The sequence below is a fragment of the Myxocyprinus asiaticus genome, chromosome 10 (genome assembly GCF_019703515.2).
Source record: "Myxocyprinus asiaticus isolate MX2 ecotype Aquarium Trade chromosome 10, UBuf_Myxa_2, whole genome shotgun sequence".
Lineage (NCBI taxonomy): Eukaryota > Metazoa > Chordata > Actinopteri > Cypriniformes > Catostomidae > Myxocyprinus > Myxocyprinus asiaticus.
In genome coordinates this window covers 12,993,158-13,017,338 of record NC_059353.1, presented here as the reverse complement: position 1 = coordinate 13,017,338, position 24,181 = coordinate 12,993,158, and the positions used below count along the sequence as shown (strand labels likewise).

At 40.9% G+C, this 24,181-nt stretch overlaps 1 protein-coding gene across 2 annotated transcripts in view; it reads left to right on the top strand.

The window, feature by feature from the left end:
- Positions 1-822: 822 nt before the first annotated feature.
- LOC127447516 (unconventional myosin-XVI-like) overlaps positions 823-24,181 on the top strand; it is a 296,555-nt gene continuing 273,196 nt past the window's right edge. For both annotated transcript variants that reach the window (XM_051709448.1, XM_051709447.1), the window contains exon 1: positions 823-983. In XM_051709448.1, coding sequence (XP_051565408.1) covers positions 956-983 — 28 coding nt within the window. In that variant the 5' untranslated portion in view covers positions 823-955. The remainder of the gene's footprint in view (positions 984-24,181) is intronic.

Sequence of the window (24,181 nt, the reverse complement as noted above, 5' to 3'; positions counted from 1 at the left end):
TATCAGACGTACAATTAGTGTGTTTACATGCACACCAATATGCTCAAAACTAACAAAGTATACTCTGGTCAGAAATAAACGCTATGCACCTGCGTACAGGACGCGTGGTACAAATTTAGTCATTAGCAGAGTGCTCGAGCAATGAACGCATGTGGCCCAATTTTTCTAACCACATATACCCTGAATGCGCTTCAGCCTGTCAGTGCCAAAAGGGCACCTTTAGATTAGTGAATGACAGGGGCAGGGGCCTGCGCCCGGTAGCCCCCGTTCTGTGCACCTCAGTGAGAAGCGGTGTCAGATAGCTGCACTGCAGCAATTTACCTCAGCCGCTCTCTTCCTCAGTCTAAACCCTCTTTTCTTTCTTCTTCTTTAAATGTCATACGTCCTCTCATTACTATCACTGTCATTTCTCACTATTAGCCTCTATCTCTCTGGAGAGAACATTTTGGCGCGTTTCTGTGTCTGTGAGCTATTGGGGGTGTGTGCTGCGATGGGCGGGCTCACGGACGTGTCTATCAGCAGCGCTAGAATAGCACGTGTGGCGGTCATGGTCGTAGAGCTGCTCGGTGAAGTCGACGCGACTGCAGATTGAGAAGCAAATGAGAGAGAGAGAGAGAGAGAGAGAGAGAGAGAGAGAGAGAGAGAGAGAGAGAGAGAGAGAGAGAGAGAGAGAGAGAGAGAGAGAGAGAGAGAGAGAGAGAGAGAGAGAGAGAGAGAGAGAGAGAGAGAGAGAGAGAGAGAGAGAGATGCAAGCGCCGGTACCGTCACCTTGCCAGTCATTCACCACTCTTCCTTTACTACTACCACAAGCATCTCTGCAACCCTATCGTTCTTTAATAATGCATGGGGAGATAAACCGAATACCAGCGGCTGGGCTCTGAATTATGTATCCCACCCGTAACTACAGCACGGTACCGGAGAGCAGGAACTTGTAGCTTTGTGATCAGCGGAGAAAATGTCACACTATCATTTCATCAAATGCTGTGAGTAACGAGCCGGGAGAGAAACGACTTTCGTTACATGCATCTGGCAATGATGTCATTTATCAATGATGTAATTTATCAATGATGTCATTTTGTGCGTTTGCTGGAGAGAGTGATCGAGATGGATGTGTGTGTGTGTGTGTGTGTGTGTGTGTGTGTGTGTGTGTGTGTGTGAAATTGTATTGGGTGTGTTTCTACAGTATATAGATGTAAACCCTTCTATTATAGTCAAAATAAAGACAACAATAATTATAATGATATTAATTGTATATAGTTGTATTAAGAATGTTTATAGCAATTAGTAATCCAAATAAATGCATGGACGTTGAATGCAAGCACGCCATATAAGCATCCGAACCATCATATGCACTGAGAGCATCAGAGATGAGCTGAAATTATGATGCGGTTTTCTGACTGTGCATGTGTGCCTTTGTGTGTGTGAAGTTGCAGCAGGGTAAAAGTTGACCAGTGGCTTCGGCAGATGTGTAGGTATCTCCTGCGGGAGTCTGCCTGCATTCAGAGAGACAGTCGGTGTGTGTGACAGAGTCTGACAGCCTCTGCAGGATTCCTCTCTGTGTGTATTTGATGTGTCACATCTTTGTGTTTGTGTTTGTGGTGTGTGTTTGTCGTGAAAAAAATAAAATAAAAATAAAATCAGGTATGATAATAGAGAAGGATGGAGAGAGGGAGAGTGTTTTAGAAAGAAACTGATGGAGAAATGGTGGATGGGAGGATACAGATGCTGATGCGAGAGAAGGGGTTAATCAGGAAGTGTTTTGTTGCCAGCTGCAGATGAAATGCAGTCCTTAAACTGCCATCCCTCTCTTTTCATCTATATTCAGATAGTCTAATTCTCCTTCATCTTTGATTCTTTCTCTTTTGTTTTACACATTGGAACACACACCCACACACCCCTCTGTTGCTCTCAATGGACTGTATTATGTCTTTGCTCTTTTAATTTATATATATATATATATATATATATATATATATATATATATATATATATATATATATATATTAGGGCCGCATATTATGAATATTTTGATAATCGATTAATCTAACGACTATTAGAATGATTATTTGACTATTCTGCGATTATTACAACGATTAATCATTAGCTCTTAACTGATTATTCAGCTTGTGCCCTGACTTAAAAGGTTGTATTAAACATGCTTACTAACAATAAAGAGGACACAATCATCTTTTTAAAACACCTCTAAATGACATTCAGTGAATTAAAGGGGAAAAAATACTTTAATTCAGTAAAGAAATTCACTGCAAAAAATCCTATTGTTATCAAGTGTTTTTGTCTTGTTTTCCATTTAAAATGGTCTAAAAATCCTTAAAACAAGATACATTTACTTGAGAAGCAACATATAAGATATTTGTTTTAAGAGAATGTATCTTAAATATAAGTGTATTTTGTATTTAAGTGTATTTTTCTTCGCTTGGTTACACTTCTGTGAGTGCAGTTAAGACAAAATATACTTATATTCAAGATCTATTCTCTAAAAACAAGTCTAAATATCTTATTTTTTTTTTAAAAGGATTTTTAGATATTTTAAAATATTTGTATTTTTAATATTATATTCAACATTCTCAGATAACAATTTTTTCTTCTGCAGTATAGCTGCTAAAGTAAATGTACGTTGTTTTAAAGGAGTTTTAGATATTTATATTGGAAAACAAGCCAACACAACAACAAATCAAAAATGTATTTTGTTGCAGTGAATAATGGGGCAAAGACTATCCTCTCTCACCTTTCTGTTCACTTCAATCCATCTTTAACTCACAAAAAAAAACAATCTCTTCACGATAAGAAATGCACAGTGACACATATATTATGATTCAATAAGTCACGAGCCATCACTTTATAATCTAGCTGCATTAAGCGTGCTCGCTCGAGGGATGAGTGTCCCTGCGACAGTGTGTGCCTCAGCCAGGTGCAGTTACAATCTCTTCCCCTCACATCGGGACATTCGCGCAACTCATAGAAGAGGCGCTGACCGCACAGAGAAATAACAGTTTCAGAGTTTGTAGTTATTTACATGATTTGCTTCCGTATTATTTGATCTTTAATAAAGCTAAAACACATTAAATATAACTGCATTTAAGATGTAACGCCGTGTTTCCTTTAAAGACACTCGACATGCTAGTTTTGCTTGAGTATTTTTGCATTATAATTCCCTCATACTTTGCGATCTACATCACCTGAAGCTGTTTGGAAGGTTTGGTGTGCATCTGGACTGTGAGCTGTGTAATTCTTCCTCTCCTTAGTCAGGCGCGAGCTGCAGTGCTGCTCTCACGCATCATCATTAGAGTTTAATGTGATCTCATATTACGTTAAATGAGATAAATTTTTGTTGTCGACAATTTTTCCTGATATGTTAGGGCTGAAACGATTAGTCGATGTTATATATATATATATATATATATATATATATATATAAAATGTATGTTTAATGTATGTATATATGGTGATATAGATATACTGTATATATTTTATAGTTTGTGCTATAATTTATCCCTCTACTAGTGGTTGCCCGATGCCTATATGTAGAGGGCACAATGGTCCATATTATGCCAATATAATACAGTTTTAAAGCTGAAGTGTGTAGTTTCTGCACCACTGTCTCCAAGTGGAACTGCAAAAAACAAATGTTGATTTCAAACATATTTCAGAATACACCCTTTGTATGCCATTGGCCGAACAAACAGACAGTCCCGCCCCAAACTCATGCCATTAGTGGAGCCAATGTTGCTGTGCCGGGTGGAATGGGCCGCTCCAAACAAACAGATCAATATTTAAAAGCACCACAGAGGCAGTGTTTTCACTTTTCGAAGTAATCATCCTACAGATGGGTTACTAAGAATTGTCTATGCATAAAGGTGCACTCAGTAATTTTTTTAATGCATGTCGTCTTGGATTTAAACTGACACTTAGAGGCCTTTATGCAGCATTATTCAAACGCAACAGTTTTCAGTTACTGATGAGATACTGAGTTTTACCTTTGAAAAGGGATAAGAGAAAGTATTGACTGTCTTGTATCCCAATGTGCAGAGGCCGCTAAGACATACGTCATTTGTATCAAAAATTGTAAACAACATCAGCCCAACACATTGACACTAGCTAAACCAAAAGAGCAAGCTTGGGTGAAGGACTCTGATCTGTCTGACCAATTGGATAGTTCATTATGATGGTCACGTTTGATTCCTGGTTTAGATAGTGTGGCCAATGCATAGACTGCTGAAAATGGCGTTTATATGAGGTGTTTACAGAAAATGAATTTAAAATGTGTTGTAGTGTCTCAAGGAACACACATGAGGCCAAACTTATAAACAGTGTGTCGTTGGCCACAGACACGCCGTACACTCTGTATCTGTTTGGAGAACCACACTTGAAACAGCGGTGAACCCCTTTATAAGTTGGATATGCAACTGCAGGGTAAATGATGTCATAGAAATCCTCTGCTGGACAACAACCAACACTTTATAAAATTACAATTTCTGTTAACGCCTTTCTTATGATTTCACATATGCAACTTTATTCACTTTTTGATAACACTTTACAAGTTTCAATTTGTTAACATTGGTTAATGGATTTGGTATAATGAAATAACAATGAAAACTATATTTACAGCATTCATCTAGCTTAATGTTACATTTTAATATACTATTGTTCATTGTTAATTACTGTTCATTAATAATATATTACATCATGTTAATGTATAAAAATTGACATGTTAAATGTATACATAGAATTAACATAAACCAAGATTAATAAATGATGTGAAAGAGTTGTTTGCAGTGTTATTTTATGTTAGCTATTGCATTTACCTTATTGTAAAGTGTTACCCACAATTTTAACACTATTTATTTCATACCATTTGTGTGCTCTTCACTGTTGGCAGAGGCACACAGTAACACAATGTTAAGAGGATGTTATCTCCACTCTCCTCCCTTTCTTGTAAACACGCTCATGCTGGTCTCAGCCAAGTCTCTAACAAGTCTTCTCTGGAAGTCTCCCCTCACATCAACAATTAAGCCCTACTCACACCATGATCACACTGTGAGATCTCACTCAGTTTTAATGAGCGCTCATATGACCGTAAGTAAGCAAGCACATGCACACGCTTGTATCGCGAAAGCTGATCTTGTGCACTGAGCCAGTTGAACACATCGGGAGTGTTTGGGAAACCTGTAAGAAAAGTTTTTTGCATTTCCGTTTGGTGATGTTAATGGTTTAGAAATTACACACTTCACCTTCAATGATAGCAAATGAGACATACATAGAATTGAACACTTCACCCAGTATTTCAAAATGCACTTTTTTTCATAAAGGCAAATAGCCAGTTATGTTATTGGCCAACTGGATGTTGGATATTTGCTGATGGCGATAATCTCAAAATGGCCAGATATTGGCCGATTAATCAGCCTATCCAATACATAGGTCTATCTTTAACATCTGTTCTTTCTCTCAGCATATTTGGGCAGAGATACTAAATGGTGGCCAGTGCCAGCAGCAAACAGCGAGAGAATATGCAAGGTCACACTCTCAGGTGCAGAGCCAGTAGAGTGTTTCTTCATAGATTCCCCTGAAGGTTTGACAGTGGGTAAGCAACCAGATTGAGCCTTACTACCGCGGGGAGTACCGCCGCGTGAAAACTTTAAATTCTCACACGTGAGACACGTTCGCAAAATCACCACCAGAAGGCTCAAAGGGACACTTTTGTCACCATCGTTTAGTAGTGTGAAGAAAGTGAGTTATTATGATTAAATTGTTAATATTATTATTTGTATTGTGTTTTTTACATTTTGATGTGTAGAAAGTGATCTAACAATGCAAATTTAATGGCAGCATTATATAAGTTATAGCTTAGTTAGCTTATGAATTGATATACAGAACAAAATGCTCGAATGTCAGCCTTTTTCAGTAAATTAAATTAAAACTGTTGCATCATAGATATTAGTTATTTAATTATCTTCCAGAAAATCAAAATGAAAATACATTGTGAACATTTATCTTATCTTATTGTCTGTTTGGACACATGTAGAAAGTAAATAAAATCCAGCAGATTCACAAAAAGCCATTTTGCGCTGTGGCTGCTTACTGACTGTGTCCAGTAAGATCATTGTTGGTCATTTGTTCATATTATACTGTATATATTTTATACATGGTTTTTAACTTATATTTGTCACCACAACTGTGTTTAAAAGGTAAAATCATTTGTGATACAGTGGCATAGGTTGGCAGCGTTCTTGATTACATGATAAAATTAATTATTCAACTTAATGATATTATACAGAAGCCTACAACAGCGTGAGTGTAGTTCACGATAGTGTGGAACACAATTGCTTTTTGTCACATTGTATTGCACACGCTGCAGCCGAGTGAACCGAGACAATGTGCCCCGCGATGCGTGTAATGAATATGACGTCTGAGCAAGATTTGTTCTCCTTGCTCTACTTTGTTGTTGTTGTTTTTTCATCACGCCTGCCGCTGCACTGTTATAGTGGGGGTTCCCTCTACGTCATTCTTCAGTGTTACGGTTTAACTGGGGCTGAGTTCTGAATAAACTTATTACATAATGTTTGCATCCTTGTACAGATGAAAACAATGAGTACAATTAGCTCAAACAGCAGAATGAAAAAAAAAAAAAACTTACCGAAGCAGGAGATTTAATCTGGTTCAAAAACAATATGATCAACGCAACTGAACAGTCTTATCAGTTTGAGCAATTAGGCGGCGATAACAGTAGCGAGCATCTTTATGTTCAAATGAGGTTTCTTTATTCGGTGTGAAATGGTGCACATTATCAAGCAATATTAATGTAATTTTAGACTTTTGCTTCACGTAGTATTGGGTTCGAGTCCACCTTAGTCGAGTCTGAGTCTTTAAACAGTCGAGTCTGAGTTGAGTCCGAGTCCAAAAGGGGCAGAGTCGGACTCAAGACCGAGTCCATAACAGGCCGAGTCCGAGTCGAAAATCATAAATCTGAATTAAAATTGGAACCGTAAACTCAACATCAATATTTTAAGCTTATTTTAAACTTCACAACTAAGAAAAACAATTTGTCAATATAAATGCAACAAAAATACCTCTGTTGCATTTCATATTCACATTTTATGATTAGTATCCTGCTGAAAAAAACTTAAATTTGGTTTCAGAATGAAAGCATGTGCTTTAGGTGTATGAAGACAAAACTGTCCTTCATCAAAATTCTTATTGCGTTCTGTTGGTATTTCAGTTATTTGTTGTGTTTCCCCTCCACTGAAACATAGACTAAAGAAAGTGAAAGCTGCATTAGTCATTAAAATCAGAGTTATTATTATTTCGAATTTTAATTTTGTTTTTATTTCTACTTCATTTTCAATTTGTCCATTCAATTTAGTTTTGTTTTATCTAAAATTATGGGTGAAATACATGTAATGTAATTAATTAAATATATTTAATGTGTTTAATACATTTAATAAATGATAATATTAAAACATTTATTAATGCCCATAAAATTAAACAGAAAATAAAAAACAGAAAAGATCAGATACCATTAGAAATGTAATTTTATTCTACTACACTTCACGCTTTTCAGTCCTCCTACTGTGTCCAGGTATAGCCAGCCTACTTTCCTAAAGTTAAGATACATTTTTTTATGACAAACTCTCCTTGAGCTGATGTGTTGTTGTTTTTTTGTTTTTTTTTTCACATTATATTTAGTATGGATAATAGGTGAATATAGACTTCTCCCATCACTTGTGTTCATTGTATTTTCTGACTTTTTTTGCCATTGAAACGAAAGTGCCAGCTTTACAGGTAACACACAGAGGTTGTGCTACAAATATGTGAAGGCCTGAGTTGTACAATTTCCATCATGGTCTTTTTCATCCATCATGTTTGTTTAAATATCCCTAATGCATAGCATATATGATTTTCAGTTAGAAATGGCTTTGCGTAGTAATGTGAGTCTGATAAAACATTTGTTCTATTTAATGATTTGCAGAGTTGGGAAACGTACTTTCAAAAGTGTACTTATGTTATTGATGTTTCTGGATGAGGGTGACAGAGCACGTGTGGCGATCTCTTTCATGCACACACATACAGCACACGCGCGGGCGAGAGAGAGCACTTTGAAAGAGTGCGCGCTGCTGCTCTCAGCCAGAATAATCACACGTAAGAACATATACGTGTGAAAACTGATGTGCAGTATCAAATACACAGAATGTATGATAGTGCTAACTGTATAGAGTCTTCATCATTATGAAGACAAAGCCAAATCCCGGACATTTAGAGGCAATTTTGAATCCCGGCCCGACGCTTTTTCAGGTCTGAAAAAGAGGACATGTCTGGGAAAAAGAGGACAGATGGTCACCATATTTATGTTATTTGTTTGCTTATTTGTTTGTAATTGCAGCACAAATGTCATGGACTCGGCTGGACTCGGAAAAAATTCAGAGTCCAAAAGGCTCGAGTCTGAGTCAAGTCCGAGTAAAAATGCATCCGAGTCCGTGACAAGTCCAAGTCCATTAAAATTGGACTCGGACTCGAGTCCGAGTCCGAACTCGAGTACCCCAACTCTAGCTTCATGTTCACAATATGATGGTCTTGTCAAATTATGACATTGTATGTAATCTGAACGTCTTTTTCTCATCGAAACGCTGCTCCTAAATATTATGCAATATTATAAAATCAATCAGTAATTGAATGAACAACAAACTGCCAGAATGAATAAAACCCTACTGAGTTTGTTTGTTGTTAGTGTAAATATATTTTTTAAGTGCATGTTGCTAATGTAATCGATCATGTTCTTGCCTGGCAACATGTGAGTCCCCACTGCACCTTTTTCAGCTCAAACAAAAGATTTGAACACCTCCTCCCCCAAATTAAGGTGTCAATCGCTGAAGCTCTGGGTGAACGTATGTCTGTTAAAAAAAGTTTCTAAAAAAATATCTTGATAAAAAGTGTTAAAAGGGTTCTAAAGTCCTGAATAATGCACTAAACCGATTGGAACACGGGTCTGTCCTGACGTCCTCTACAGATAAAATAACTTTAGTATCACCATGGTATTTTGTAGTAAAATAATTGTAACAACAAAATTAAACATGGTTATATTAACACCATATTACTGTAGGAACACCATTGTTAATATCATCAAATCTATGTTTTCCACCAAATAAAACATCCTTTATATTATTTTTTTTATTATAAATAGTAAAAAAGAAAATATTAAGAGTGGAGATACAAAACATTGTCGTACACCAAGTTATGCTCCACGCCATTGGATTGACACTCTCAACACATTTTATTGTGTATTTCTATGTTGCCAATAGTCTATTGGGGTTACGTCTGAAAGCAAATAATCACTCCGAAAAATAATCAAATGTAATCAAGCTTTGTGTCAAGATTGGTTAATAGCAAATATGAATTACTAATAAAATATTAACAACAGATAATGAATAACAAAGCGCGTAACCTACAGGTTTGAACTGCATAGTGTTTCTGGTTATAATATGTGTAGTGTAAAACTCAAACACATGTATTGAGACAAATATCTTACAAATAATGGGTAACAATACTTCCACTCTAATCCATGTAATGGAAAATTGCGATACTTCTTCAAATATTTTATAACATCTCATTTGATTAGTATTCTGCTCCTATAAATAAAGATTCTGCTAAATTTTTCTTTCATTTTTATTGCCAGGAGAACATAACATAATATGACACAATGGTATACATATAAATTAATTAATTCACATTTGATAATCCTGTTTAAAAATAGAATATATTGGCTAGCATATTGACACATTAAAAGAAAGCACAGGTGTAGAGTCTTAACAGTATTTTGAAGTTACAATTGTTGCTGTCTAATGATGATCGCTCATAACGTCTGTGCATATGTATAAAGATACTCACAAATGATAATACTCTCTAATGAAATGTGAATGAATAAATACAAAAAAATAACTTTACAATGTGTAGATGTCCCCGTGAATGATGAATGCTGCAGTAAAGTATTTATCATGCTGTAACAAAAAGGTCTCTTGCTTATCGGAAAGGAGGAGGCGGGAACCAGATGAACAATCACGAAGACTTTTAATCAGACACAACACAAACACTGACGCACACACATAACTCCACGTGCATCTCTCTCTCTCTCGAACTGGCAGCTCCGGCTCCTCTTTATCCCTCTCCCGGCTGACTGGGATGATTCAGCGCTAGGCGTCCAACCTTACGTCCGGCCACGCCCTCCTCCTTGTCGCACATTTGTCTCCATTGCGATGTGTAGCCAGAACATATGTTGTGGTGTTTTTAAGTTTGTTGTTGTTCTTCTTTCTTCTCTTTTTTTCTTTTTTATGGCGGTTGACAGAACAAGCATAACTTGCCCTTACTGCCTCCAACTGAATGGTCATTATGTTGGGAGCTTTGAGGCATTTTTGAGGCATTCAGCTCTGGCCTGTTGAAATTATATTGTAATAGCTCCCCTTAGCGGGTAAGAGCTGCTAATGACCCATTCACGCGGTGATCGCGGCAATTAAAAGCCTATTCTGAGTGGATACCCACTGTAGCACAGGAGACAAGGGTAGGCTTATGGAAGACTCACACATCTGTATTTGTCTAATCCCATCAGTCTCCTGTGGAAAAAAAGCAGTCATTTTTTCAGTCAGTGCATCCGCAGTAGGAGTTTGTGTATTCAGGTTGAATATGTTTGTGTTTGCTAAAGAAAGAGAGAGTGCTCTCTGTCTAATGTATGCCCCTCTATTGCCCTTCCTTTTATATTAACAGAAGCTCATAAAATATTCCAGTGTAAATCAATATCTGAGAGCCAAGAAATAGAGACACAAGCTACTCAAAGGAAGGAGAAAACCTCACCCATCTCCCTCTCTCCATCCTATCATTCCTGTCATTCACTGCCACTCTCTAACACACACATGCCTCGTTCACTTGTAAATGAGTGGCATGTTGTGTTATCAGTGTCACCAACACAACCAGCACCCATGACACACTGTATGTGTGTAAATATCAATACCGTAAACATTTTCATGCCCTAAGGGTTTACGTGGATTCTGTACTGTAAGTAAACAAAGTTAAAATCGATCCTACTTACATTCCTGGTCTTACTGTGCACAAATCATCAGTAGATAATGTAACCTTTCTAAAATTGTGCCAAATAATGTGCTATTTTTGGAAAATTCACATAAAATTTCACTACTACTTGACAGATGTCACTGAAATAGGTGAACTGAGGAATTGAGACTATGTAAACAGCAAAAAAGAGTCAGGGGAACAGCCTGTGCTTTTCTTTTTTTAGCCAATCAGAAAACTAGCCAGTCAGAAACATTCTCTGTTTGCAAATTATTTTGAATGTTTGGGCTTGTTGACATTTGGTTTGCTGTCTTTGGTGGTGGAGAGATTTTGGATTGAAGGGGCAGTCACACTAGACATTTAGCATGCGAAATTATTTCAGACCACGCAAAGAAAGGGATATGATGTCACATGCAAGGACTTCTGGTTTTAATGAATAATAAATCACAAATAACAAAAAGAAATCTTCAAAATGTTAAAACACACTGTCTAGTACTGCAACAATAAAAACACGCAGCTTTGTAATATGTTTCCTTTGAATTGAGCCAAGAAGTCAGTGTGTGATGTTTTTATCTTCATATTGGTCACACATTTTTTTATCATCCAAATTCGCAGGTCATAGTTCACCAAACTTGAACCTTCCTCCACAGCGGAATGTGAGATTTATTTGCAGGATCTTGTGTTTCCGGTCTCCTGTGTTCAAATTTATTTGAATAGGAGTGAATGGAGTGCAGAGTAGTGTGAGTTAGCAAGTTGGAAAAATTGTAAAATTAGTGAAATCGTTGACAATATCCATACTGTGATAAGTAATGAGCCATGCAAAAATAACGTAAAAAAAATTTAGGGATAGTAACGTGATTTTTTTAAGACCAGATTGACAAAATGTTGCTAAACCTGACAGATACCATTGAAAAGGTGTAGGGGCCTACTGAAAAATCACACCTGTCTCTGTGAAAGCCCTTCGTTCAGTAAACAGCAAAAACAGTCTTCAACAAGTGACTGCAAACTCGCATTCATGTCTCCTTTGTGGTATGCAACACTTATTTTTTACAATAATAATCTCTTGATAGATAAAATCACGTTCTGTCCTACATTTTTTTTTTTTTCACTTGGAAGGATGTCACATTACGGAAATAAAATGGTTTGATAATGCTGTTTCATGTTGACTTTGAGGAGAACTTCTATAATGTGTGTGGGTGTGTGTGAGTGGGTGGTTGTGTTTGACTTAATGCAGTCCTCTATAAAGCAGTTGTGGACTCTTCAGTGTTGCAGGCAGCAATGAATGAGGTCAAGAGGAAAGAAAGAAAGAAAAACAGCTGGAAAAGTTGGTGATAAATGGCTGAATAAAGAATCAGGGATGGAGGGAACAGCAGGTGGATGGGACTTTAAAGTGGCTGTAAAATAGAAAAGAATAAAAGCTGATGGCTTTATTAGACAGAGAGGGAGTTAAAAGGAAAGATGGCAATGGAGGAGAGCAGAGGGAAGAGATAAAACAGAGAGGGAGATTATTTCTGCTTCATCCAGTCTCATGCTGGGACTAGCAGTTTGCAACATCTTATTTCTGCCTCTTGATTTATGTATACTGATGTCCGAAGAAAAACTGCTCTTGTATTCCTCACCACTGGAAATGTTTTCTGCTAATTACCACATATACAAATTAATATAGTAATTCTGTCCTGGTTTATGTCACCATTGAACCTGCAAACAGATGTCAAGTTGTGTTAAAGGAATCGTTCACTCCCAAATAATAATTATGTTATTATATTAATTATGTTCTAAACTGGAATGACTTTATTTCTTCTGTGGAACACAAAAGGAGTTATTTTGCAGTTGTCTCAGTTGCTGTTGTCTATACAGTGATAGTAAATGGGTACATGGTCTGTCGAGCGGCAAAAAAACATAAGAGTATTATATATGTAGGCGATATGACTACTTTATATTCCTAAGTCTTTGGAAACTATACTATAGCTTTGTGACATAAATTTAAACCTTGCTGAAAATCTTTGTTGTACCCCTTAAATCTAATTCATGTTCACATACACTGAAATATAATGTATTCAACATGTGTTGCTCCACCATATTTTAATGTTTGCAAACATGATGAATGATTACAGAAATTCCTTTTTTCTTTTTTTTTTTTTTTACAGTGCCTTTTTAGAAACACATTTAGATGGCTATACCACACTTTTTCAAGTTACACCGTGACCATGTTGTGTTTGAAAGATTTTGGGGATTTATGTTTCTATCACCCGCATCTGAATCACATGTCTTTAATGTCTCGAATGTCGATTCGAATGTCTTGACCTACTTGAAAATCCTTGGTCCTTACCAGTAGCCAATTTATTTCTCAATTTTACTATCCTACTTTCTGAGAGTAGCATCTAATCTCCAAATTGTAAACCATCGCCATTGCCAAGTAGAATGTATTTGGTCAGTGTTCATGGCTGCAACATTAATCCATATGATCTTCATTCTTGGCTGAGTTTAGATCGTGCTTGTTTGATTTAGTGACTGGGAATAGGCAGTGTGTCAGAAATATAGCTTCATATGAGCTCAAATCCCATGCCATACAGTCCTGTGATTATACTGTATGACTGCCATGCTACTGTGCCACTGTGCTACATATCTGTGGTTTACTGATAGCAGGCTGAGTGGGAGATGAAAGCTCAAAGCTATTTCCCTTTTGTTAATGAAACTGTGTTCATGCTTCTTCTCTCTGTGTGTGTGTGTGTGTGTATTTTGGGGGTGTTTTCTGAGAGTGTTTTACTGACTTCAGCTCAGGGTTAAGGCTTGTGGATTGTGTTCAAGGATTTAAACGAGCAGAATGTCTTCCAGTCTTCCACATCCATTATGTTGAAATGGAGTTGTGGGAATCCTTGCAGCTCTTAGTGTGTCTGACGGGGTTTGACATTGCCATGCATTTGAAGGGCAAATGTTCATGGCACAGCGTTTAAATCTGCAGGCTTTTGAATAACAGCAATCATAACACTTATGCTGCCTTCAGATAATTCCAGAAAGATTGTATTTACGAGATGAGCACTTAAGAGCAGCATCATAATATAATTACAGTAATTACCAGTGAGAAACTCTACATTTTCTTAGAGCTGCGACTTTCTAAACTGGGTGCGTGTCAGTTAAAGAATAATGTCAAATGAATTAATCATATGTTAATGGTGAATGTTGATGGTACATTTTAGCTTGTACATATTTTGTGTCCTTTTTATGAAGAACAGCAATAAATACTACCTATTTAGTTGCATTTATGAGTTGCAGGCTTGAGCAGCAAAACTACATTACCCATCATTTTCTGTGCATCAGTTGTGCATTCAACACTCCAAATGTGCATCCTCTGCTCCTTATTTTAAAAAAAAAAAAAAAAAAAATGCATCGTCTTTGTCAAGTATTGAAATAAATTTGAAAGAGTGAAAAAAATTGACCTATGCATCCATTCTATTCAGACCAAAATCACTTAAGCGAACACCATGTCATAATTACGATTTGCAAACTCTTATGTAGGAACTACCCAGGAGGACTTGAAGGCAGCATTACTTGAGGAGCTGTGTGTGTTTACTTGTGTGTTATGTGTATAGTCAGATGGAGGCGATTAAAGGTTTTTGAAAACTTATATAATGTGTGAAAGACTCGCCTCATTCCTCTCGATGCTTAGTATTGGGAATAAACATGGTTTAGAGCTGTAACCGCCCCTGTGGAATTGGATTTTACCAAACACATGCATTTACTGAGGTTAACACATATTCGATGAGAGTCCAAGAGTGTGAAGATGCTATCTGTTTCCTCTGGGGCTTGCGTCATAACTCCTCTTACCAGCGTTCCTGGGGAGAGACAAAGGATAGAGACTATGGTACTGTTTTTAGGGTAATTGGATTCTTTTAGGACCAAAAGCTTATTTAACTGCAGTGCTGGAGCAAATTTTGAAATGTTTTTAATCTTCCCACAATTTTCAGAGCAGAGACACTGAGTCAGCACACAGAAAGAGAAAGCCTATATCTGCTGCTCTCCTCAATGAATCCAGCACCAGAAAAGAGAAGAGAACAGAAGATTGGAAGGATGAATAATCTCTGCATCCTGTTCTGTTTGCAGATCCTGTATTAGGGGAAGAAGGAGATGTAGGAGATTAAACTATTTTTTTCAAAGTGATTATATTTCAGGCAAAGTCACCAAGAACTGATGCCATCCACAGTAATGCATAGTAGCGGGTAATGCATACTATGGAAATCACTTTGATGACAGCGCAAGTGTTTGTCTGTCCGTCCACAATTTGCGGCTGACATTGTGCTAAACTTCTAATTTTATTTGCTGTGGTGCTGTAGATTCAGCTGTGGTGCTAGACACTTTCAAGAGTATTTTAGTACAGTGTTTCAAATTAGAGGACATACTGTATGTAGACATTCAAGAAATTCTAGATTCTGAATAAAGGCAGAAATATACTCTACACAAGTACGTGAACGCAGATGCTTCCATATACGCAAGCTTGATTTTGTGTGTTGTGTTTCAAAATGTGTCAGACTGCAATTCATAACATAAGTATGCATTGCATTCTCAATGTTGCCGTAAGGGGCGCAATAGCGCACATTAGTGTCTGTACTTCAGCAGAACTCTCGATGATGTAAACATTGTTGAGCAAGTAAGGTAAAGGCAATATATTTATAGCAAGTTAATAACACATCCAGTTTAATGGCTCAGACTTTTAAAGGCAGCTCTATCACCCCTTTGATTACTGAGGTCTGTTAATGCCACAGTAACACAAGAACACATGTTAAGCAGTAGCGGTTTTAACCACCATGCAAACCACACAGTTGTGTGGGGCCCCTGACGTCGGGGGGGCCCCCGCTCCGGAAGGAAAGCTCCACAAAAATCGCTTGAGGGGTGACATGTTCTGGGCACATGCACGAATACGTTATTCTCAGAGCGGTTCTCATTAGAAGCCGACGGGTTCAGGTCAGTTTTTCAAGTAGGACTTTGGGTTCGGGTTTGTAATTTATGAAAAAATATATAGGCCATCTGAATTTGTTTCACCCACGTGCTCTCACTGACAGATATGCGCAAACGGATGAGTTAGGGGCCGTGCACACCGAATGTGTTTTTGTGGGCGTCTGCCCTGTTTTTTCATTGTTTTCCTATGTAAACCCGCTGGACAAATGTGCTTGACTACTGCACTGTGTCTCACTGTTTCTTCAGTGTCTCACCATGAACCGGCACATCTTTAGACACTGTGTCAAGTTAATAAGAACTTCAGGTTTCAAAAACGCATGTCGAGACTTAACATTCTAAACAAGTTCAGGTTGCAAAGAGGTGACTGCTACAATGTTTAACATTATTCCAGATTGTTTTGCACTAAGCAAAGTTTCAGTGCTTGATAAACGGTTACGCTCTAGTGTGCTGAGGGGCCGCCGTGTCTTGTATGTTTACTGTTACAATACTGTTATGGATGTTGCCTGCAATGCTTGCAAAAAATACAGCCTTTTGCAACATGGTAAACAATACACTACAGCATCAGAATATAAGCTCCAGGTGAAAGTAAATAAGACAGGAATATATTACTATTGTATACATCAAATCCTCAAAGTAATAATAATAATACTATATCATATTATAATGACAAACTGGACAACAATACATAATTGTTGGGTTATATTATTAATAAATAACAACTGAATTCCAAAATGTTACTGGGTGAAGTAGTAGGTTTTGCACACCCTGTTTACTAAAAAAAAGAAGTGTTTTGTAAACATATATGTAGTTAAATATTGCTTTTTTATCACTGTATTGTGGAAAAAATGGAAAACAGGCATTTCATTAAACATTTTGAATGTACTTGGCTAAAATTATGATTTAAAATAAATTGTATGTAATTTATAAGCTTAAATTTTCCAAATGGCGCCCCGGGTTGGTCGGTTGTTTAGGGCCTTTGAAATCGTAAACCCGCCCCTGACGTTAAGCATGTTGAACTGGACCATTCAATTTCCAATTAAATTAAATGAATGTTAACTAGGCATGTAATACACTATCGATAGACTGATTATTGATTGGCTTGTTATTTTATTGAAATATTTTTGAGGCATCTATATATTAACATAAGCCAACTTTTAAATTAGAAGCCTAATTTGCGTGCTTTCCAATTCACTCAGTTGGACTTCGGTTGAATTTCTGGCATAATAGCATTGGGAACCATAAGGGGATGATATATATAGGTTGCAAGGCACAGGATGGGCACACACAGCACAGGACGCATACACACAAAAGTTATGAAGGTTTTTCTGCTTCTTAAAGAATGAAAGTGACATTGATGAGTTTGCAGGTTAGTGTCTGAAACTGAATTAACTGCGTTAACTAAGCAATTCGAAATTAATATGCAATTTCCCTGTATGTATGTTTGAAGAGGTTTCATTCAAGCTGTTAAACCACAAAAAGACTTGTAACTGAAAATAAATTGTTTAGGCTATATGAAAGATTCATATACATAATATATCATCCAATGATGGCTAGAATAAATGACCTTTGTCCTCTGATAATGATTTGGGTTTAATTGAATTTAATGGAAAACTATGCCTCCGTGGTATTGCTGAGACGGTGAGCCTGCTTTGTGTACGTACCTTCATTGAAAAATATTATTTTGAATTTTAGAACACGCCATGTCATCTGTTGGACACGACCCCCTTTAATTTACCCTGCCGATCACATTTGATTAAAGTTGTGTTGAGAAATATGTTTGAAAAGACAAAGACTATAGTGCAACAGGTAGCCCTATTTATATCTGAAAAATCCAGATATATCGATAATCATCGGGAAAATCTTCCATTATCGATGCATGAAAAAGGCATCAATCCCAAGCCTAATGTTAACACAATATATAATTAAAAGTTATAAAAAATAAGAAAGCTGAAATTTATTTCTTTTAAATTGACATGGTTGTCTGTATATTATAACTGATGATCAGTTGAGCTGCAGTTGTTATCGGCTGCTAGCAACAATCTCAAAATGGCCAAATATTGGCTGATTAGCAGATTAATAACTACTCAAATAATAGTAATTTACAACAGTAAATTGTGGTTTGGGATAAACACTTCATGTCTACTTCTCTCTTTCTCTGTTTTTGTCTTTGTCTTGAGGCTGTTTTCAACTCAAGCGCTTCTCAAGTTCATGTATCCCATATGTCACTTTGTTGGATTGTTGTTTGGCATAATTACTATTTAACACTCCACTCACATCTGTCCTACAGTGTTATGCAAAGTAAACCTGACCGTATGCAAATGCTTCGCTGAATAATGTCATGCCGTATGTGTTCTTCAATGTCCTCTTTTTAAGCCATTGAACAGGTGTGATGCTAAAAGCAGATAGTTATCTCTGTCTCTCTTTCTCTCTCTCTCAGAGCAGATTGAAAGCATCAGTCATGCTCTCTTTCTCTCCTCAGCCGGTGTCTGATTATCATCACAGCTCACAGCACAGAGAATGCTTTCTCTTAACTCACAGAAAGACAGAATTACCTTTTTCAAAATGTCTTTGTTCACATCAGTGTGTCCTATAGAATGGGCGGCGGTACTCTTAGGTGTTTTGGTGCATGTCACTTAGTAAATGGGTTTGTTCAAAAATCTCTTAGGGATTGGCATTGATTTTCACACATTAACATTGTCGTCTAAGCATTGGTGCGGTCCAATGACTTGACTCTAACAAACCCAAGGGCACTCTGGTTGAATACTCTACCACAGTTTGAGTCTAGCTTTTTGGGCCTGTTTTAACTAGTTTAGGAGGGTTGCTGATACCTCAAGTTCCCTATCTGTCACTCACTCGACGTTGTGTCGATGTAATGACAATAGGGGTCGCCCTTGGGAGCCCCCAAACACCTCTGATCTTTGAGAAAAGGCCAGTGGGAATTGGCGAGTGGAATTTGCATGCCACTCCCCTGGACATACAGGTATAAAAGGAGCTGGCTCGCAACCACTCATTCAGATTTTTTCTTCAGAGCTGAGCGGTTGTGTTTCAGCGAGCTGAATTCCTATGCCGGTCCATTCACCTCTGCATGCTGTTGGATTTAAGGCGCATTTTAGCGGTTTCTCCCCCTCGTGCACTGATTGAGTGCAGAGAACGCCCCTGGGTGCTTCGACAACCTAAAAGAGTATATATTCTTGCAAATAAAAGAGTATATTTTCTCTAAAAGAGTGGCACTGACGGAGAGCATCTTTTTAAAGATGGCTTTCCGTCTGTGTATATTTCCTGGTTGCGGTCGTTACCTCCCTGCTTCTGACGGTCATGATCACTGCCTCGCATGTCTGGGCTCAGACACGCTGAGACAGCGTTCGTGGATGGCTCATTTTCTCACTGCGAGAGCATGACCATAGCAACATTGCAGTCGCGGCTTTCATTCTTAAAGGGAAAAGCCACTCCAGCTGCTCCCCGCCCCAGTCCTTCTACCTACGGTTATGAGGCCGCTTTGGTTAGCGCATTTACTTGGATCGCATGCAGAGCCTTAGATGCTCTGAGCAGCTCTTTGTCTGCTTCGGAGGACAGCAGAAATGGAGCGCTGTCTCCAAACAGAGGATGGCCCACTGAGTCGTTGACGCCATCGCTTTGATATACCATGCCCAGGACTTGCCGCCCCCCACTTGGAGCTTCGAGCACACTCCACCAGGAGTGTGGCGGCCTCCTGGGCCCCGACCAATGGCGCCTCTTTAGCAGAGATCTGTAGAGCAGCGGGCTAGGCAACACCTAATACCTTTACGAGATTCTACAATCACAGGGTTGAGCCGGTTTCGTCCCGTGTGTTGTCAGGTACAAACAGGTAAGTATGCGGGACAACTGGCCGGGTGTACCGCTTGCGTACAGCGCCTTTCCCCTCCTGGAGGGGAAGACATGCCCTTTTTATCCCCCAGCCGAATTCACGAGACCATGGACCCTGGATGTCCTTCCTCCTTAGCCCTGTGGCAGGCGAATTCGCGGAGAAATTCGACGCCGGCCCAGTTCGTGTGCTAGTAGGCCCTGTACTGGGGTATGTGCTCCATCTTCCGTGATATGTTTTCCCCGTTGGTAAACCAGCATCTTCCTTGGGCAGAGTCCGCTCTGCCACCAGTCGCCGTGTTTGTAGAGCTCCGCCCCCTCTGGGTAGGACCTACCACGGGGACTTCTCCACATGCGACACTGCCGACAAGACTCGGTAAGACCATGTGACATACTTCCCCACAGTTGCCTCCCCTTCGGGCAGGGTGTGATCTCTGTGGTGTCTTCCCCTTGGCCTGATGCGGACACTTATGGCCCTCAGCTGAACAATTTCCACTCTTTTTTGGGGACAAAAAAGAAGAGAAGAGGCCACGGCTGGGGTGGTCTGTCCCCATTTTGGGCAGTCGACTTGTCCCCGAGGTGCAGGGGACCGTACGACGCTCGTAGGAGTGTTGGGGGAGGTTACGTGATGGCCGGGTGCGATGGCTACGAGGCACACAATGGTTTGCCCATCTTGCACCGCCAGTCCACATAACACAGTTCAGCTAGTTGTGGTGTTTCATATAGGGACCCATAGTGTCACTACATCGACACAACGTCGAGTGAGAGACAGATAGGGAACGTCCTGGTTACTTTTGTAACCTCCGTTCCCTGATGGAGGGAATGAGACGTTGTGTCCCTCCTGCCACAACACTGAACTACCCGCTGAAATGGCCGGGACCCAGTCTCGGCTCCTCAGCACAAAACCTGAATAAGTGGTTGAGAGCCAGCTCCTTTAATACCCATATGTCCGGGGGCGTGGCATGCAAATTCCACTCGCCAATTCCCATTGGCCTTTTCTCAAAGATCAGAGGTGTTTGGGGCTCCCAAGGGTGACCCCTAGTGTCACTACATTGACTCAAAGTATTCCCATTAACTTGGAATCATATAATGAAATAGGGATGCACGATTTCCTTTAAGGCTTTATAAACGTATGAAAAAAATAATATTTTAAATATCAAAATAATGCCCTTAAATTTTCAACATGGAGTGCCATTTTATATTTGTCCTTGCAAATGATGTGCCTATGCCCAGATATCTGTATATAAATATGACAAATACATACATTTAATACAGATTATTTTTCATTACAAATAATATTCATCAGCATAACAGTTTAAGTGAAAAATTGAAACCTAAAGATCCATGTTCCCTATCTGTCACTCACTCGATGTTGTGTCAATGTAGTGACACTAGGGATCACTCTTGGGAGCCCCAGACACCTCTGCTTTTTTGAAAAAAGGCCAATGAGATTTGGCGAGTGGAATTTGCATGCCACTCCCCCGGACATACGGGTATAAAAGGAGCTGGTATGCAACCACTCATTCAGATTTTCTCTTCGGAGCCGAGGGGTTCTATTCATTGAAGCTGAATTCATCCGCAAAGTTCATTCACCTCATCTGCTGGATTCTACGGCGTATTTCAGCGGCTTCTCCCCCTCTGCACCCGTGGAGTGCAGAGAACGCCCCTGGGCGCTTCAGCAGAAACAACAAAAAGAGTATATTCTAAACAGAGTATATTTTCTTTCTAAAAGAGCGGTACACACGGAACGTCTTTTAAAAGATGACTTTCCGTTTGTGTGTTATTCCTGGTTGCGGTCATTATCTCTCCGCTTCTGACAGCCACGATCGCTGTCTTACATGTCTGGGCGCTGCCCATGTGGAGACATCGTTTGTGGATGGGTCTTGTCCTCATTGTGAGAACATGATCATGGCAACGTTGTGGTCATGGCTTGCATTCGTAAGAAAGCAAGCCACCCCAGTGGCTCCCTGCCTCGGTCCTTCTACCTACGGGTACGAGGCCGTGCTGGTTAGCACTGGGGGCAATTTGGGGACCTCAATGGGATCACCTCCACCGGGTATCCCCCATGGACCTCACATTCCCCAGCACGCTCGCTTGCCTCGGTCGGGCGCTCGGACGAGATCGCCGGCTCGTCTCAAGGCGAGATCGACCTCTCGTTCGGAGCCCGGGAAGAAGACGAGTTATTGAGCGCAGCATCGGAGAGCGGGCTCGTCCAGTCGGACGCAGAGGCTTCGACTGGGCTTCCTCCTTTGGGAATGGTTGCCCAGTCCCAGGCCGACGCGGAAATGACTGACATGCTTTCCCGGGCGGCCGCGAGCGTCAGGCTAGAGTGGAATCCTCCACTCTCCCCTGAACCCTCGCGGCTCAATGATTGGTTCCTGGGCTCGGGGCGCCGCCCACGGCCACGCCCGCCCCGTTCCTTTCTTCCCGGAAGTGCATGGTGAGCTGACAAGATCGTGGGAGGCACCTTTTACTGCCCGGTCCTGGTCTTTCAGCTCCCCCGCACTCACTACCCTTGATGGCGGAGTGGCCATGGGGTATTCGGTGATCCCCCAGGTGGCTAAGGCGCTTGTGGTTCACTTGTGCCCGCAGAGGGCCGCCACCTGGTGCGGGTGCCCGAAACTCCCATCCAGGGCCTGTAGGTTTATGTCGTCCCTGACAGCTAAGGCCTACGGTGCCCCTGGACAAGCCGCCTCCGCCCTGCACACCATGGCTCTCCTGCAAGTACACCAAGCCAAGGCGCTAAAAGAACCGCACGTGGGTAGTTCTGACCCAGGATTGATGCAGGAACTGCGCTCGGCGACCGACCTCGCTCTACGGGTGACGAAGGTCACGGCACGGTCTCTCGGGCAGGCGATGTCCACCCTGGTGGTCCAGGAGCGCCACCTTTGGCTCAACTTGGTTGAGATATGAGAGGCTGACAAGGCACGGATCCTTGACGCCCCCATCTCCCAGGTTGGCATATTCGGCGACACCGTCGAAGACTTTGCCCAGCAGTTCTTGGCGGTGAAGCAATAGACAGAGGCCATACAGCACATCCTGCCCCAGCACGGCTCAAGACCCCGCATCCCATCTGCTCGTCGCCAAGGGCGTCCTCCTGCAACTACAACCTCTGCCGCAGCCTGCCCCGTGGCCCGGCCCCGGTGTGGAGCCCAGCACAGGAAGCAGACGCCACCCGTCTCACGGCCGGCCGCCAAGAACCTGAGGAAGGCTTCGAAGCGCCCCTGAGACGGGCGACCCAGGAGCAAGGAGACCCGCTTCTCTGGAGATGGTGAGCAGACCACTCCATCCCCCGGTGGAGGGCCAGGAGGAGAATCTTTTGTTTCATTTTCATTTAATTTCACCGCATGTCCAAGAGGCTGCGGTACCCAAAAATTCAAGAAAAAAGTGGTTTTCTTGTTCCCTGGGTCACATGTCCGGTGCGCACGGCCGTCATCACGACCACCATCCACTGTTCCATCTTTTCAGGTATGGTACTCCATCGGCGATCCCCCCGCCTCTGTGTGCCCAGCTGTGGCACAAACACGGCCACACGGGATTGGGTCCGGTGGACTACGGTGACGAGACTCCTCCTCCCCCTCCTCGGGCAATCTTATTGTGGGCGGCAGGAGCCAGGTAAGTGCTTCAATGTCCCTGGGCTCAGCATAGCCACGGGGCTCGAATCCCCTCGACGTGGCACCTCGAGCTCCGCCCCGCCATGAGGCCCCACCCATCGGTATGTTGGGTTCTACAGCCCTTACTTCATTGTACCGAAGAAAGGTGGTGGGTTGCGACCAATCCTGGACCTGCGAGTACTGAACCGGGCTTTGCACAGACTCCCGTTCAAGATGCTGATGCAAAAACGCATTCTAGCGAGTGTTCGGCATCAATATTGGTTCGTGGCGGTAGACCTGAAGGATGTGTACTTCCACGTCTCGGTCTTACCTCGACACAGACCAGGCGTACCAGTACAAGGTCCTCCCCTTTGGCCTGTCCTTGTCCCCTCGCGTCTTCACGAAGGTCGCAGAGGCAGCCCTTGCCCCGCTAAGGGAAGTGGGCATCCGCATCCTCAACTACCTGTACGACTGGCTAATCCTAGCTCACTCTTGAGAGTTGCTGTGCGCACACAGGGACCTCATGCTCTGGCACCTCAGCCGACTGGGGCTTCGGGTCAACTGGGAAAAGTGCTCCCAGGTTCAGAGCATCTCTTTTCTCAGTTTGGAGTTGGACTCCAAGTCTCGATGACAGCACGCCTCACGAACAAGCACGCACAGTCAGTGCTGAACTGTCTGAAGGCGTTCAGACGGAGAACAGCGGTTCCACTGAAACTTTTTCAGAGGCT